The following is an 18578-nucleotide window of genomic DNA, read 5'->3' as shown; positions in this document are numbered from 1 at the left end:
ATAAAACCCCATCTAACTATTCCCCCTCCCCACCATCCCCATTGGTGTGGCAACTCTCAAGCCTCCAAGTTGGCTTCAGCCAGGTTTACTTCATGGTTGGCATCAGCAACTGCAACAATGAAGAGACACTTCCTGGCCAAATTAGGAGGATATTCAGGATTATCTACCCAGTGTGATGTCCTAGGGTACAGCACAGAGATAACACAAACAGCTGGCAGTTCAAACTGCCCCTTTAATGCTCCAAATCTCCCAAAATTCTCCCACGTTTCTGGCAAGTCCCAGTGCAGAGTGATAACAAAACCCCACACAAACCTCAAGCAGCTTCTAGCTGCAATTAGTCCAGCCCAGCGCTGTCCACACCAAGGCTGCATGGCAATAAATCCAAATATATTTGGCAAATCAAGGGCAAATCAAGGCGTTCAGGGAGCAAAAGATCCAGGTAATTAGTCCAGAACGCCAAAAGGAATGCAAGGCCTCTTGGCAAGTTCAAACATCGGCACGCAACACTTCAGGAACTAGAGCGTTTGTTCCTAACAAATGCCCCTCCCCACAGCGTCTCCTTAAGTCTCATTCCCCAGGTGTGCCTGCTGAAGATGGACACTCTTCTCGCAAGTAGCCTACTCAGTCTGCAATGATCACACCTTCTCTGCACTCTCCGAGCTTTTGGATCAGGAGGGGGTGGTTCTTCCTCCTCATCTGAGCTTTGTCTCTCATGTTCATCCTGCCCATGTTCCTCCCTGCTTGCAGGTCTTACTAATTCTGAAAAGCCTTGCCTGGACTGACTCTGCCCTTCCCCAGCTTCCTCCAAGGCCAACGGAGCTGCCCTCTCAATCGCTGTCAGCTCTTGTTCCAGTTCATCTTCCCCCACAGAGTCAGACTCCGATGGGAGTAAGACACCTGGTCTACTACGTTGTTATATGAAGGGGAAGATTCATTCTCTGAGCTTGTGGGTTGGTTTCTGAACCTTTCATTACCTGGCTAGGTAACATCTCTAACAGAGTTCAAGGTATGTCAGTGTCAGTGTTTATAAGGGCTTCAGCTGTGGGTGTATAAAGTGAAGGTCTTGTAATGGTCTGGTTATCTGTGAGTCTTCTGCTGGGGTGGTTATGAACTGCATGGGGCTTGCATGGGTTGGTTGAGGGTCAGAGCTGTCTCTGGTTGACTATGTGCTTGATTTGGATTCTGAGAGGTTTGTAAGCTGCTCATAGATCAGTGTGTCTATTGATGGAATTGCTTGTGGAATGCCAGGCTTCAATGAACTCACGAGCATGCTGGGTGGTAGCGTGGCTGGTGATTTTTGTGTTGCTCCAATCAAACGGGTGCTGTTTGGTGTCAGTGTGGGTAGAGGTTCAGGATTTGGGAGAATAGAATAGAATAGAATAGAATAGAATAGAATAGAATAGAATAGAATAGAATAGAATAGAATAGAATAGAATAGAATAGATTTTTTTATTGGCCAAGTGTGATTGGACACACAAGGAATTTGTCTTGGAGCGTATGCTCTCAGTGTACATAAAAGAAAAGATACGTTCATCAAGAATCATAAGGTACAACACTTAATGATAGTCATAGGGTACAAATTAGCAATCAGGAAACAATATTAATATAAATCGTAAGGATACAAGCAACAAAGTTACAGTCATACCTTCATAAGTGGAAGGAGATGGGTGGTGGGAATGATGAGAAGATTAATAGAAGTGCAGACGTAGTAAATAGTTTGACAGTGTTGAGGGAACTATTTGTTTAGCAGAGTGATGGCATTTGGAAAAAACTGTTGTTTTGTCTAGTTGTTCTGGTTGTGCAGTGTTCTATAGCGTCGTTTTGAGGGTAGGAGTTGAAATAGTTTATGTCCAGGATGCGAGGGGTCTGTAAATATTTCCACAGTCCTCTTTTTGACTCGTGCAGTATACAGGTCCTCAATGGAAGGCAGGTTGGTAGCCATTGTTTTTTCTGCAGTTCTAATTATCCTCTGAAGTCTGTGTCTGTCTTGTTGGGTTGCAGAGCCAAACCAGACAGTTATAGAGGTGCAGATGACAGACTCAATAATTCCTCTGTAGAAGTGGAACATCATGGTGTTTGACTGCCAGCCGGTGTTCGTGGATCCTGGTTTTTAATTGATGTGATGTTTGTCCCGCGTAGAATTGCTTGCAATGATTACAGTTGATTTTGGAGATTACATTGTTTCTTTCATCCTTCTGTATTTCGTCTTTGGTTCTGGATAATTCCTGGTGGAATGTGGTTGTGGGTTTGTGGGCTATTGTTATTCCTAGGGGTTGGAGGATTCTGGCTGTCATTTCCGACACCCCTTTTGTATACGATAGGGTTAGGTTTTTCCTGAGTAGGTTGTCTGTGAAATGTGTTGTAGTTTGCATGCTGTGTCGGAATAGGAAGTTTTTTGGATAGCCATTATAGAGAAAGACGTTGAGCAACGATTTCTCTTCCACCTTTCTTAGTGTTGTGGTGCTGCAGTGTGTCTTGGCCCTTTTGAACAGGATCTGGATACAGCTTCTTTTGTGTACAGTAGGGTGGGGTTGCTTGCGAAGCTGAGGATCTGGTCCATGTGAATGGATTTGTGGTAGACACAGGTTTCTAGTTCTCTGTTGTCTAGTGTCCTTATGTCAATGAGGAGGAATGGGAGTCTGTTTCCTCTTTGCATGTGAATTTGATCCCAGGGTATATGTTATTGATGCAGTTGCAGTGAACCTTGACTATTTCTTTTGTATTCTGAATTTTGATTCCACACATTCTAAGTCTGGATGAATATCTTCTGGGATGGGATCTTAATTTAAAGTCTAAAGGCATTGGTTACCCATATACAATTTGAAAGGCAGAAATATATGTTTAGCTCCCTTAAAGATGGGTTTTTCACAAGTAGGAGTGCCAGGGGAAGTCAGCAAAACCAACTTGAATCCTCCGGGAAGGGTACCGGTCTCTAGAAAATCAGGAGGGACCTGGCCTCAGCCCCCTTCCTTTGGAATAGGCTAAAGAAACTGCACAGATACCAATCATTTCCTATGTCTCTCTTTGACTTCTTTCTCCTACCCAATGTTGGTTGAACCTTTGAGCTGCTGCTTTTGCTCCTTCATGGGTCTGGTAACATGGTGACTCATGAGGTTAAAATGCTGGGCTCCTGATAGGGAAGCCCGTGTTCAAGACCCATTGCTGCCACAAGCCATATGCTGTCATATGCTCCAGCTCCTGCCGACCCAGTGGTTCAAAAGCAGGTGATTGAGAGTAGATTAATGGGTATCACTTCAGCGGGCAACTTCATGGGACATGAAAGGAGCCCCCAAATGGGTGCCCCCAGGGTGATGATGATATCACTGGCAAATCCTTTAACCACAGAAACACTTTGGTGTTTCTGACATAGAAAAAAATAATGGGTCTGGTTATGGAACATAAACTTTGTTTTACTGCCATTCTTGAAATAATCCCTTTCTCTTTCAATTTCTATTTCCAAATTCCTAGTTCACAAGTTATTGTTTAGTGCTTTTTCTTTGTCTTTTTCTTCCTCAGGTGCTGCTCCATACATTTGTCTCTCTCAAAATAGGGACTAGTTAAAAGGTAACAGTAAAGGTTCCCCCGCACATGCGTGCTAGTTGTTCCCGACTCTAGGGGGCAGTGCTCATCTCAGTTTCTAAGCCAAAAAGCCAGCGCTGTCCAAAGACATCTCTGTGGTCATGTGGCCGGCATAACTCAACACCAAAGGTGCACAGAACGCTGTTACTTCCCACCAAAGTGGTCCCTATTTTTCTACTTGCATTTTTTACATGATTTCGAACTGTTAGGTTGGCAGAAGCTGGGACAAGTAACGGGATCTCACCCTGTTACGCAGCACTAGGGATTCGAACCGTTGAACTGCCGACCTTTCGATCGATAAGCTCAGTGTCTTAGCCACTGAGACCCTGCATCCCTAAGGGACTAGTTAGTCATCTGTAAATAAGATTCACAGGTGGCTACAGATCTATCTATAAATTTTCGTAGGTAAAAAGTCCAAATAAATACATATTAAGTGTCACTTTTTGTGGCCATGCTAAAAATCTCTCTTTATTCTAGGTTTTCTAAAAGTGTTTTATTAAAAAGATCTGGGCCAGATTCTCCAATCTTCCTCACTGGCCCATTTTCAAAGCTTGAAGTCACTAGTTCTCCCTCCTTCAGGGTTCAGAGATCTGAAAGTTCTCTTCCATACAATTATCCAAATCATAGTGGTTTATTTGTTGTCTTAATGCCCTAGAGAGGTTTCTGCAAACTTAAAAAAAATGTCACACAAACATGTCAGGAAATATTTTGGTGTCAATATCAGACTTCCAAAGCAATGTTGGGTGGAGTCTGTGTCAGAAATGCTGGGTATATACAGAAAGCGAATTTGATGGTAGTTTTAGATCAAAGCAGATTCTGTGTTTATCTCCCGTAGCTGACTCTGACTTGATCTGAAGCATCTTACAGAAATAACAGAACAACAGATTTGGAAGGGACCTTGGAGATCTTCTAGTCCTACCCTCTTCTCAAGCAGGAGACCCTAGTTTGGTTTCTTCCACCTCTTATTTTTCTCTCTTTAAAAGCAGGTGACACAGGAAAGACTCGGTCAGGGACATAATACATGTTGCTTCTGCTTCTCTTTCTGCTGATTCTGTGGCCATGGGGATCTGGTGTGATGCACAAAGCCAAATGCCTCCTGACTCTGCAGCAGAGTGAAGTGGATCCAGAGCATCATTACAAGCCAGGAGATTATATGATTAGTGGCATAGTCTCGGCAATGGTTGCACGGTTTCAATTATTAAGCTTTGATAGAAGTCCTTCAACCAAATTCTCACGGTAAGTCAATCCCTGCACACTGCATAAGAGGCACTTCAATGAATGCATACAGGTCCCGGCCATCAAAAACACAAGAAGCTCTCTCGCTGATCTGCTTTCTTTGCTAACTTACTTTCTGAACCTATTGTGAGTCCCTACTGCACACTGCAGATCACGAAACTAATTTTAAGCTTTAAGGTATAAAACCTCAGTCAAAATAAGAGCCTTGATAGTACAGTGGTCTAAGCACCCTGTTATTAACACAGCTGCCTGCAATTTGCTGCTGGTTTGAATCTCTCCAAGGCTCAAGGTTGACTCAGCCTTCCATCCTTTCTAAGGTAGGTGAAATGAGGACCCAGTTTGTGGGGGCAATAAGCTGATTTTGTATAAATATACAAAAGTATGCTTAACGCATTGTAAGCTGCCCTGAGTCTCCGGAGAAGGACTGCATATAAATCAAATTTGAATATATTGCCCCCACAATAGAGCCTGGAATGCTCTATTCAAGTCCATTGTTACATCCTCAAACCCTCACAGCTTCAATCTTAAACTGTCTACTGTGGACCTCACACACCATTCCTAAGAGGTCTGTAAGGGGTTGTGCATAAGCGCACCAGTGTGCCTTCCATCCTTATCCTACTGTCCCCATTTATTTGTATTCTTTCCTTTGTTCATGTCCATGTTCATACTTATACCTGCTATCTTGTACATGTTTGACAAAGAAAGAAACAAAGGAAAGAAAGAAAGAAAGAAAGAAAGAAAGAAAGAAAGAAAGAAAGAAAGAAAGAAAGAAAGAAAGAGTGGATACAGAGAAACAAAAGAAAATCTCTCTTCCACCTCACCCCTGAGGTGCCACAAAGAAGAGGGCAGCACCAGAAGGCAGGACAAGAAATAAGGGTTGGAAACTATTCAAGGAGCCTTGGTAGTACAGTGGTTTAAAGCACCCTGTTATTAACACAGCTGCCTGCAATTACTGCAGGTTCGAATCTTACCAGGCTCAAGGTTGACTCAGCCTTCCATCCTTTCTAAGGCAGGTTAAATGAGGACCCAGTTTGTGGGGGCAATAAGCTGACTTTGTATAAATATACAAAAGTATGAAGGCTATTGCTTAACGCATTGTAAGCCGCCCTGAGTCTCCACAGAAAGGCGGCATATAAATCATTTTTTTTTAAAAAAGGAAGGAAGCAACCTGGAATTAAGGAGAAACTTTCCAACAGTGAGGACAATTAACCAGTGGAACAGAACTTTGCTCCAGATGTTGTGGGTGCTCCATCACTGGAGGTTTCTAAGAAGAGACTGGACAGTCCCTTGACTGAGATGGTATAGGTTCTCCTGCTTGAGCAGGAGGCTGGACTAGGAGACCTCCAGGTTCCCTTCCAACTCTATTCTATTCTATATTCTGTGGGACACCTGATCCAAGCACAGCAGAATGTTGTTTTTTTCTGTCTGCATCAGAGATGACTTCATCATTGTTTCTCCACGCTAAAATTTACTGCTGGGATGAAAGCCTCCCAGTTAAGAACATAGGAATTGATATCTTAACAGTGCTTTTATTCAACCATGACCTGGTTGAGTGAGAATCTCCATAGATATATAGGAATTGATAGACAGGGAAAATATAACTCATTCTTGTTCACAAATTCATGCCAGGAACCAAGCAAAATCTTTAAATGAAATAATAATCTATTGGTTGGTTGATTGCTTTAGTTAGTCATTTGTTTATAGAATTCATAGAATTCACTATGAATTCTATAAACAAATGAGACCCATTTTGTCTCTGGGTGGCTTAAAATTAAAAGAAACAATTGAAAACAGGAAAAGAATCAAAGAAAGGCCCCAGAACAAGAAAAAGTAAGCAACAACATTGTTTCAACTTTGACTCGGCCCAAGACCTGATGGTTAACAGACTCTGAATATCATCAAAAGGTAACCAACTAACATCCATCTAAAAGAGACTCAACCTTCTCTCTGTCCAAGATACGGAGAAAATAACCTGGTCTTGAACTTGAAATGGATTGGTTTTCATATATGCAAATACAGTCTAGATATGATGAAGATTCTAAAAAGGAGGGGTTTTTTATAGCACCTTGACAAACTTAGATAAAATTTTAATAGGTTCTGATGACCATGTGATTAAAAAATTGTATAGCCATTTATTAGAAGTAAAATTGGCAGAAGAACAAATGAAAGAAACAATGATTGCATGGGGGGAAAATGTGGGTCATGGGATTTAGTTAGAGAAATGGGAAAAATTATGGTCACAGAATTATAAAATGACAATGTCAACAGCATATAAGGAAAACTTGTATAAGATGTTTTACAGGTGGCATCTACCCCCGGCAAGAATAGCCGGAATGTATAAGAACAAATCGGAGAAATGTTGGAAGTGTCATCAGTCCCCGGGCACATATTACCATATGTGGTGGACACGTGTAAAAGCTAAAAGATAAAAAATATTCCACAGGTGGTTGGAAAAAATGACAAAGAAACAAATTGACTTTAAACCAGAGATATTTTTATTGGGGATTTTACCAGAAATATATAATAGAGAAATGAGATATTTAATTGTGAATGTTTTAACGGCAGCTAGAATTGTATTTGCTAGAAACTGGAAAGGTGAGAAGATACCCACATATGACGACGTTATCAAGAAAATCTTGGAGTGTGCTGAAATGAATAAATTGACATTTGAAATTAGTGAACAAGAAGATAAACAATATTATTTGATATGGGATTTATTTTATCAATGGTTAGACAAGAAAGAATGGAAATGAAATATTAAATGAAATGGATAAGATAATAAAATATATAAAGGGGTTCCCCCCCTTTTATAGGATAATTTATTGTTAAATAATTGGTAAAGGAAAATAATAATGTAATAAACTGTTAAATAAGAAAATGTGGGATAGAGGATTAAGCACAAAAGATTTGTAACCGATCAATACACTTTCTGTAATTCTAATGGATGACAATTGTTTTATGTTTTAAGTTTTGTTTAAAAATAAAAAAAAATTTCAAAAAAAAAAACCTGGTTTTGAACAGTTTCTGAATATTATCCATGCAGGAGCTATTTTGAATCAGTTTAAACTCTTGGGGCCAATGCCAAATATATTGATAATATCTAGAACATAAAAGAGATAATAGTTCCTTTTATCTCTCTGGGTATATCAATCAGTTTTACTAAGACAGAGGAAGCAACCCATCACATATATAAAATATTAAATGCTAGAAGACAAGCGCATGAAATTGAAGCGTTGCAAGTTTCACCAATTAGGAGAGTGACTTTTAACTAATATCGTATGATCCAAAAATATTGTATTGATACCGTGTTTCCCCCAAAATAAGCCCTCTCCCGAAAATAAGCCCTGCCCTGAAAATAAGCCCTCCCCCAAAAATAATCTCTCCCTGAAAATATTTAAATGCATGCACAGCCGGTCCCCACCATTTCCTCTAGTTAGGGTTAGAGAGAGAGAGTTGGAAATCAGGTAAAATGGCAAGAGGAGCCCCGTCTTGCTCCACGTGCCCCAAAGTAATAAGACCTCCCTGAATATCAGGCCAAGCACTTATTTCGGGGTTCAAAAACATATAAGACAGGGTCTTATTTTCAGGGAAACTCCGTATTATTCTTTTTCTATTAATGTTTTTGTTAATATTTTGGAATATTCCAAACTGTTTGGGGTAAAATTGTGATTGAGTGTACTAAAACTATTCTCATGGAATGAAAGTTAAATTTATTTTCATTCATATCTTCATATCTGCAGAGTATCAACCAAGAGGTATTGGAAATTTGTACCTTTCCTTTTCACCATTGAGGACATCAACCGGAATGACCACCTCTTACCCAACATCACCCTGGGTTATAATATCTATGAAAATTTCTTCAAGGTAGAGATGACTACAGATCCTTTGCTGGACCTGCTTTCCGATGGGGAGGCCAATGTGCCCAACTACAGGTGTGGAAGGCAGAGAAACACAGTGGCTGTTCTGGAAGAGGCCGAGGCTGGCATCTCCATTCAGATTTCCAGCATGTTGGGCACCTACAAAGTCCCTCAGGTGTGTCTTTCTTGGGAAACAATGTTCAATTGTGTGATTTTCAATCAGAATTGAAATAATATCTTCCATTTCTTCCAGATCAGTTATAGTTTTGCTTCCAAGATTCTGGGGGATAAAACTCAGCATCCTTTCTTCTACACGATGCTCCCTGCTGAAGGAGTCCAGTACCCAGGGATGGTCCAGCTTCTCCTCTATTTCAAGTGGACCTTGGTTGGTCTTGTTGCTCCGGAAACTGACCAGGGACAGAGGTTCATGATGACAATGTCTGCTTTGATGTTGAAGAATGGCATTTGTGTGATTATATATCAAAGCTTTAGATTGAATGTCGCTAATATGGTTTTCAAAGTAACAGAATATTACAAATGGAGAAAAGTCAATGTCTTTGTTTATGGTTCAGAGACTAGTTCGTTCTCAGTAGGAATGGTAGTTATCAACACAATACTTGCACATCTTCCAGAACGTGTCATAGATAAAGTCTGGATCATCACAGCTCAGTGGGATCTCAGTCTTGATTTTATGTTTAGTGTGAAGTCCCTGAAACACATTGGTTGCATTTTTTCTTTCTTGATAAAGAAAAGAAAATGGGCAAACTATGAAGATTTTAAAACCTTGGTTAAACTCCTAATTAACTTTTTGGAGAAAACCTTTATATGTTCATCCACCAAGGATGCCCCTTCAGTGAAAGTCTGGAGACGGTGTAGACAAACAGAAGAATTGGAGGCTGTGAGGAAAGTGGAGATTGATCGGATCCTAACTCTGGACAGCTACCTCATTTACAACACCATTTGGTCTGTGGGAATAGCCTTAAATTCAGCTTACATATCCGCATTCAAGAGATCAATGAGAAACAGGGGCATGAAGGTAGAAGATCCAAGGCTAAAGGCTTGGCAGGTACTTCTTTTCCATTAGACATATTTCCTCAAAATATGGGAAATAGTTTTATCACTGGATGACTTGGTTATTTATTCTGAAAAATGAAATTACTCAGAAACTCAATTCCAATCTAATCACAACCTTCTGTTTCTTTCTGCTCTTATCCTCCCCCCACCAGGGGTGGGATTCGCACAATTTACCTACCAGTTCTCCCAGCACCAAAAATGTGAGCACACGCGGGCTTGCTTCACTCGCGACGTGCCACCTCCACACATGCGCATGGCTTGAAAATGTGGCTAAATAGAATGGCATAGCGCCGGGGCAGGTTGCTACTACCAGTTCGCCTGAACTGGTCCGAACCGGCTGAATACCACCTCTGCCACCCCACCCCCAATATTCTCTTGTTTTAATTTTATGTTTTTAAAAGCGAATTCATTGGTTTCTTGGTTGTTCAATCCATTCTTTTTTTTTTCCAAACTGATGAAGTTGGTACAAACAACAAGCCATCAAATGGTAGCAAGAAGGATAATATCAACCAATATCTTTCAGTGATGATCAGGGGTGGGTTCTAAATTTTTTTACTACCAGTTCTGTGGGCGTGGCTTATTTCTGGGTGTGGCTTGGAGGTCATGTGACTAGGTGGGCATGGCTAGCTGGTCAGAGTCATTTCTGGAAGGTCCTCACACTTACGACCAGTCCTCGAATTTACTACCCGACTCATTTGTTTGCTTTTAACACCGATCAGCTGTAGGACGGCCCTTTGAAGCCCCGCGGCAAGAGTTTAAACAGTTTTTTTCCCTCTAGTCATCAGCTGGGACTCAGGAGGCAGCAATAGATTGGGGGTGGGACCAAATAAAAGGTAAGAATAACTTAGGGGGGTGGGGGGTGAGAGGGCAGGGGAGAGAACCAATTCGTTGACGTCATATCATCACCACTACCGGCTCAGCCGAACCGGACTGAACCGGGAGGAACCCACCACTGGTGATGATGCTTGCAGTGTGACGTCACTGATCTTCACCATTGAAGGCCGTGAGGAAAGCATAGGAAAGTAAGAATAGCAAAGCTACCTACTTTACTTGGGCAACTAAGGATACAACACAAGAGAAAAATCTAACAAGAACTCTCAAGTTAAAGGAAAATCTGAATGGATGAAATTTCAGGCATCTGTTTTTAGATTAATTAAACATGATTTTGTTTTAAAAAATACTTTTGTCTTTACAGGAGTTGTACATTTCTATTGCTCTAATAAAGCATTGGGACCATGAATGACCACAATCCTATCTTCTGTCCTTTACCATCATTATTTTATTTTTATTTATTTTATTTTATTTATTTTATTTTGTCAAGCATGTATTTTATGACAGATACAAGTGTAACCATAATTGTAAATACATGAAAAGGATACGAATAAAAGAAAACATTAGGACAGGGACGGTAGGCACACTGGTGCTCTTATGCATGCCCCTTACAGACCTCCTAGGAATGGGGTGAGATCAACACTAGACAGTCTAAGGTTAAAGTTTTGGGGGTTTGGGGATGAAACCACAGAGTCAAGTAGTGCATTCCACGCATTGACCACTCTGTTGCTGAAGTTGTATTTCCTGCAATCGAGTTTGGAGCAGTTTACCTTCAGTTTGTATCTATTGTGTGCTCAAAGTTAGCGACGTAGCCAGTTTTATTTTTTGGGTTTTTTTTTTTTGCCAAAAATTGTTCTGATCAAGATATTTAAATATTAAGTTAGCAGCTGTTATTATTCCCCTGCTTATTAATATTTTCCACCCAAGTTTGACTCTGACAATAAAATGTGTTTTTTTGAGCAGAGAGACAGAAATATTCAGAGCTCTCCCAGCATAGACAAAGGGGTCTTTAAAAAAGAAACACAAACCTCTGATGTCCCTTTTAAATTTTTATTTACCTTACGTTCTTTCCAGCTTCACCCCTTCCTTCAAAGCTCTCAGTTTTACAATAATTCCATAGAAGGGGTATATTTGGATGAGAAAGGAGATCTTACACCTGACCTGGACATTGTGAACTGGATTGTTTTCCCAAATAAATCTGTCAAGAGAGTGAAATCTGGGAGCGTAGAAAAACGGGAATCCCAGGATTTTAAATTTTCCATTGACCGGAAGAATATCGCACAGGTGGAACTGCTGAACAAGGTGCGAGTAATGCTGGCATTTATTTTATTCCACTGAAGGTGGCTATAACAGGAATACACTTGAATTCTCCATCGGTGGAGAATTGCTTTCAATGCCTTTGAGTTAGCACATCAGCTGATAAGACTCTCAAGAGTGAAAAACGCCTTTATTGGCCATGAATAATAATTTTCAATTTTCATACAAACCATTCACTGAGTCTATGGAAAGAAAGGTAGAATGAGGAGTCATTCAAACAACGTGGTTTACCTAGCCAAAGCAAAGTATGCAGGCAATATATCCTTGAGCAATTAAATATCTACGTTTAAAATGAAAGTCTAAATTTTTAATGTGTGTGAAACACTAAAAGGAATGAGAAACAGAGAGGAGTGTGCAATCCAATCTTTTAGATCTAATTAGTCAAAGCTATGTCTTGGAATAAACCCTCTGCCATTTTCCTGAAAATAAGTTATTTTTCTGGGTATGTTATGTATGCCACCCATCTCACTATCCAGAGTTTTATTTCCTTTTCTCTCCTCAGCCCTTTCCTCCTTCTACATGTGTGGAAAGCTGTCATCCTGGATTTAGGAAGGTGGCCCAGGAAGGGAGGCCCATTTGCTGCTATGACTGCCGTCCTTGTGCAGAAGGAACCATCTCCACCATTGAAGGTGGGTGACTCCAGAGGAAAGGGGAAGATTTTCAGGATGACCATAGACATTCAGGCATTTTAAACTAAAGAGGGACAAAGATTTTCTCCTTCTCACTGGAGTCACTTCAAAAACTATAAAAATGAGCCTTGTCTTTTCATCCCTATTCAGAAGAGAGAAGCCATTAGTTCTTGCTTCCTTGGCATGGGTGGGAGGAAAAAGAGACAATGGAACAGACCAACCAGATAAGTGCTCTCCAGAAATAAAAACTGACCATTTCCGTGTTACAGATGAAGGGGGGCATACATATTTGCAGGGGCCATTGCGACCTTGATTTCAACATCTTATTCATGTCAGGCTCCAAGTAATGCATCCATCACAAATCAAACTTCAAGGCATTACTTCTCCTCAAAGAACAAATTTATTAAGATACATCGTCTTGACACTACTGGTGAAAAGCCAGTACTAAAGTTCCCGGGCTTTTCACCCCAATGTAAGTTTCAGTTTCTCAAGTTTCCAAAAGCACTGTCACATTGTCCAAACAAGGTGGGAGCTGGATGGTTGGCTACATCTCTCCTCCTCCTTCTGCGATCAGCCAGACGTTAGAATGTGGTTACTCATCAGTTAGGAATGCTGTTTTGAATGAAGACTCCACCCCCCCTTCAGCTGCCAACATTTCAAGCTGAATACATGTCAGAATGCACAAAGATACAAACAATCCCACACCCCAATCAATTATAGGCTTGACAATTCCTTCCTGTGATTCACCTAATCCAGTACCAGCAGACCCAGTCTCTACATGGATCATTGATGAGAGGACTGTGGGGTGCTTTGGATTGCATGTCTAACACATGCTTCATGGAATCTCACTGATCTCGTCCTGGGAATATGTGGCAGAGAATCTCAGTTGCTTTCTGAACTTGTCCTTTTGCTTAATGTTACTCAAATTTCTGAACATATTCATGCACCCCATTACCAGTTTCACTCCAACTATACAAATGATGGAAGAACCTAGTTTATGAGAGATATTGATCTTGCTCTTTTCAGATGCTGAAAAATGCACCACATGTCCAGCAGATCAGTATCCAAATATCAATCGAGATGACTGCATACCTAAGACTGAAACTTTCTTATCCTATCAAGAAAATTTGGGGATCATCCTAGCTTCACTTGCCTTGTTCCTCTCTTTAGTAACAGGTTTTGTCTTGAGAATCTTCATTAAATTCCGAGAAACTCCCATAGTCAAAGCCAACAATCGGGACCTTTCCTACATCCTCCTCATCTCCCTCCAGCTTTCCTTCTTGACCTCTTTTCTGTTCATTGGCCAGCCAAGGAGAGCCATGTGCCTTCTCCAACAAACAGCCTTCAGCAACATCTTCACGGTTGCCATTTCTACAGTCTTGGCCAAAACAGTCACTGTGGTATTAGCATTCTTTGCCACAAAACCAGGGAATAATTTACAGAGATGGTTAGGGAAGACCTTGGCCAATTTTATCATCCTTTTGTGTTCTGGTGTCCAAGTTGTCCTCTGCAGCATCTGGTTGGCCACTTCTCCCTCATTCCCGGAGTCAGACATGTACTCACAACCTGCAGAGATCATCCTCCAATGTAATCAAGGCTCCGTTTCCATGTTCTACCTTGCCCTTGGCTACATGGGTTTCCTGGCTATCATCTGCTTCACGATGGCTTTTCTGGCCAGGAATCTCCCCGGGGCCTTCAACGAAGCCAAGCTGATCACCTTCAGCATGCTGGTCTTCTGCAGTGTCTGGGTGTCTTTTGTGCCCACTTACTTGAGTACCAAAGGAAAATACATGGTGGCTGTGCAGGTCTTCTCCATCTTGGCCTCCAGTGCTGGTCTGTTGGGTTGCATCTTCATCCCCAAGTGCTACATTATCCTTCTGAGGCCAGACTTGAATACAAAAGAGCATCTTACAACCAGAAGAAATGTATAAATGTGAGATAGAGGAATTTGTGCTCTCAATATATTCCAATGGGCCAATCATAGAAAATGACCCAAGTGTTCTGACCTAGGCTTCCTTAGAAAGTAAACAGCACAAACAAAGTCCCAGCAAACCTCTTTAATTCATACGGCTGTAAATTACTTTCATTTACAGTCCGCAAGGCTTTATAAACAGTCTTTCAGAGGAAGGTTATCAACACCCACCTATCTCGTATGGAACGCTGCCAAAGAGCTAATTTCCAGATGCAGGGCAAGGCCAAACCTGGCACAGAGTCACAAATAGAAGTTACAAATCTTGAATCAGCCAGATGAACTAATTGCTTCCTGCAAAAGCTCACGTCCCATTCACTTCTCCTTTCTGTGTTATGGGAGAGGCCAATCTTCTCCAAGCCTTACTCCCAAGTCGATCCTGTTTCCTTAATTGTTCCTGTCTCCTGGCAGCTCTGCGCATGCACACACTGGGAAGAGGCTCATGCTGTTCTTCTGCCTCACTGATGTCAGACTCCGGAGACTCCGGAAGCAGCAAAGAACTACCAGATGGCCTTGGCCCCCTTTCTGCCTCTGACTCAGAGCCATTTCCAAGCCTTCCCCAGACTCCAGGACTGGCCCACATTCCTCCCCAACTTCCTCACGTCTGAATCTGCTGCCAGCTTTGGTGGCTGCTGGTGGGCCACAACACCAAGTTGTCCTCCATATATGATTTGGGAAAATGATTTTGCTTGAAATAATAAAAGGGCAGTTGGAAAATAGTGTCCCACATCTTTGTCCAGGAGAATTGCAATATGGCTGCTTAGTTCTTTGAACAGCCACTGCATCCTATCTGTCTTCAGCCTACCTGAAATGCCACACCACAAATATTTGAAATATGATGCTTGTGCAATGGGAATGTTGCTGATATGCCAGAAATATCAGAGAGCCGAGGTGGCGCAGTGGTGAGGGTGCAATACTGCAGCTACTTCAGCTGACTGCTAGTTCAGCAGATCAGCGGATCAAATCTCACCGGGTCAAGGTTGACTCAGCCTCGCATCCTTCCAAGATGGATAAAATGAGGACCCAGATTGTTGGGGGCAATATGCTATTTAGTATACTGTCTTTGGTGTAAGCAGCCCAGAGTGAGTGGCATAGAAATATGAATAATAAAATAAAAAAATAATAAATAATAAAATAATATTTTGGGAGGTTGGGGTTCTCTAAAAGTTCAATTATTTTAATTTAAATTATCAGCAAATGTAATTACTGGCAATATTGTAGTCAAGATCTCATCTGTCAATGTCCCAAGTAATGCACCTATAGAAAACAGAACTCCGAGGAAGGCAGGTTCCTCAAAGAACAGTTTATTGGATACTTCATATTGGCACAACTGGTGAAAGCCGGCTCTGAATTTTCCCATGGCTTTCACCTGGTTAAAAGTAAAAGTTTCCTTCCCCACCTCCCCCTGAAATCACTGGTCATGCTGTCCAATTCAGGTATGACTGGTTGCCTGGTTACTTGCTCCTCCTTTGGCCAGCCACATTGTGAGAATGTCCTTGGTTCCGATAGGAAAACTTTATTGTTTGGGCTATAAAACCCCATTTAACTATTCCCCTTCCCCCCCATCACCATTGGTGTGGCAACTCTGAAGCCTCCAAGTTGGCTTCAGCCAGGTTTACTTCAGGGTTAGCATCAGCAACAGCAGCAAAAGAATGAAGAGACACTTCCTGCTCAAATTAGGAGGATACTCTGGATTATCTCCCTTGTGTGATGACCGAGGGCACGGCACAGAGATAACACAAACAGCTGGCAGTTCAAACTGCCCCTTTAATGCTCCAAATCTCCCCAAACTCTCCCACATTTCTGGCAAGTCCCAGTGCAGAGTGATAACAAAACCCCACACAAACCTCAAGAAGCCTCTGACTGCAATTAGTCCAGGCCTGTGCTGTCCGCACCAAGACTGCATGGCAATAAATCCAAATATATTTGGCAAATCAAGGGCAAATCAAGGAGTTCAGGGAGCAAAAGATCCAGGTAATTAGTCCAGAACGCCAAAAGGTCTCTTGGCAAGTTCAAACATTGGCACGCAATACTTCAGGAACTCAGCGTTTGTTCCCGACAAATGCCCCTCCCCACAGCATCTCCTTAAGTCTCATTCCCCAGGTGTGCCTGCTGAAGATGGACACTCTCCTCACAAGTAGCCTACTCAGTCTGCAATGATCACACCTTCTCTGCACTCTCCGAGCCTTGGATCAGGAGGGGGTGGTTCTTGCTCCTCGTCTGAGCTCTGTCTCTCATGTTCATCCTGCCTCTGTTCCTCCCTCCCTGCAGGCCTTACTAATTCTGAAAAGCCTTGCCTGGACTGACTCTGCCCTTCCCCAGCTTCCTCCAAGGCCAACGGAGCTGCCATCTCAATCGCTGTCAGCTCTTGTTCCAGTTCATCTTCCCCCGGAGAGTCAGACTCGGACGGGAGCAAGACACCTGGTCTACTATATTGTTATATGAAGGGGAAGATTCATTCTCTGAGCTTGTGGGTTGGTTTCTGGATGTTTCATTACCTGGCTAGGTAACATCTCTATCAGAGTTTTAAGGCATGTCTGTTAATGATGTCCAAGGATCAGGCCCAATAACTCCATCACACAGGTATTTCTTAAATCAATAGCTTTTATTGACATGGCATCTTATCATTGCAGGTACACATCTGGAACTGAGCCAGGACCGCATGGTTGGACCTTAAGTACCCCCGGGGCATGGCTAAGGTAAGGAGGGGTCAATGGGTTAGGGTGGTCCTAGGGGGTTGGCCTGCCCGGCTCCCCTGCCTCCAGTCACAGGTCTGAGGCTAGGCATTTATCACTGACAAAACCCCCTCTAAATGCCTGGCCGGGGTGTCCTTGGATTATGTGTACCTGAGATGTTGTTTTTGGGATGACACCCAATTTGGATGTTAGATATGTATGCTGTTTGTTTTGCAATGGTTTCGTTAGGATGTCTGCTGTCTGTTCTTCTGTGTCACAGTGTATGACCTTTATGAACCCGATGTTTGAAAACTGTCTAACATGTTTATGTTTTATGTCGATGTGCCTCGACCTCTGACCAACTGCCTCGGCCTTTGATATTTCCACTGCAGCTTTATTGTCCTCGTGTATGGTTATTGGGTAGCTGGGTTCTGCCCATACATTTGTGAGCAGGTCATCAAACCAGACCAGGTTGTTGGCGGCTTTGGACAGGCATATGTATTCGGCCTCTGTTGTGGATGTGGCTACCAGATTCTGTTTGCCTGTGTACCAATGTACTGGGCTGTTATTGAGGAAGAATATGTAGCCTGAGGTGCTCTTCCTACTTTTCACGTCCCCAGCCCGGTCAGCATTGGCATAGCATGTGAGTGTGGGTCTTGTGGTAGTCTCGGGTTCTAGTGATAGGCAGGCGTCAGCGCTATGTTTTAGGTACCTCAGCACCCTTTTGATGGCTTCCCAGTGGTAGACAGTGGGGTTGCCTACATGTCGAGATAACAACTTAACTGGCAGGGCGATGTCGGGCCTCGTCCAGTTCGCAATGTATAATAGTGAGCCGATGGTGGATCTGTACAGTGTATTGTCCTTGAATGCCTCAGCCTCATTGTAGATATCTTTTATGAAGTCTGGCCGCATTGGTGTCTCACACGTTTTGGCGTTTACCATGTTGCATTTTTGCAATAGTTCTAATATTTTGTCCTTTTGTGAGAGTGAAAGCCTTTGTCAGTCTTTGTAATTTGTACCCCCAGGTATTTATCCACCTTGCCTAGTATCTTTAGCGAGAAGTGTCTCCCTAGCTCGTTGGCAAAGTCATTACATTTGCTAGGCTGATCGCTGATGTATAGTATGTCGTCCACGTATATTAAGACGTATTCGACGGAGTTGCCTACCTTCTTAATGAAGAAGCAGTTGTCAGCCAAGGTGGCTGAGAATCCCATAGTTTCCAGAGTCTTGGACAAGTACTCGTACCAGCGTTTCCCTGATTGTTTGAGTCCATACAGACTTCTGTTTAGGACCCAAGTTTCCCCCTTCTTGGTGCTTTGGCTGGGTGGTGCTCTCACGTATATTTTCTTGTCTAGTTCAGCATGCAGGTAGGCTGTTTGTACATCGAACTGATGTACTTCTAGGCCGAGTA

General features: G+C 42.3%; 1 protein-coding gene across 1 annotated transcript; it reads left to right on the top strand.

Moving 5' to 3' along the window:
* Window positions 1-4654: 4654 nt before the first annotated feature.
* LOC148115982 (vomeronasal type-2 receptor 26-like) lies at window positions 4655-14454 on the top strand. Its single transcript, XM_087885341.1, has 6 exons — window positions 4655-4815; window positions 8556-8847; window positions 9514-9738; window positions 11652-11879; window positions 12397-12523; window positions 13550-14454. Exons 1-6 carry the CDS (start codon window positions 4655-4657, stop codon window positions 14452-14454), a joined length of 1938 nt encoding a protein of 645 aa, XP_087741467.1.
* The last annotated feature ends 4124 nt before the right edge of the window (window positions 14455-18578 follow it).

The sequence above is a fragment of the Pantherophis guttatus genome, chromosome 2 (genome assembly GCF_059756535.1).
Source record: "Pantherophis guttatus breed Tessera chromosome 2, ASM5975653v1, whole genome shotgun sequence".
Classification (NCBI taxonomy): Eukaryota; Metazoa; Chordata; class Lepidosauria; order Squamata; family Colubridae; genus Pantherophis; species Pantherophis guttatus.
This window is presented reverse-complemented; position numbering and strand designations above follow the sequence as displayed.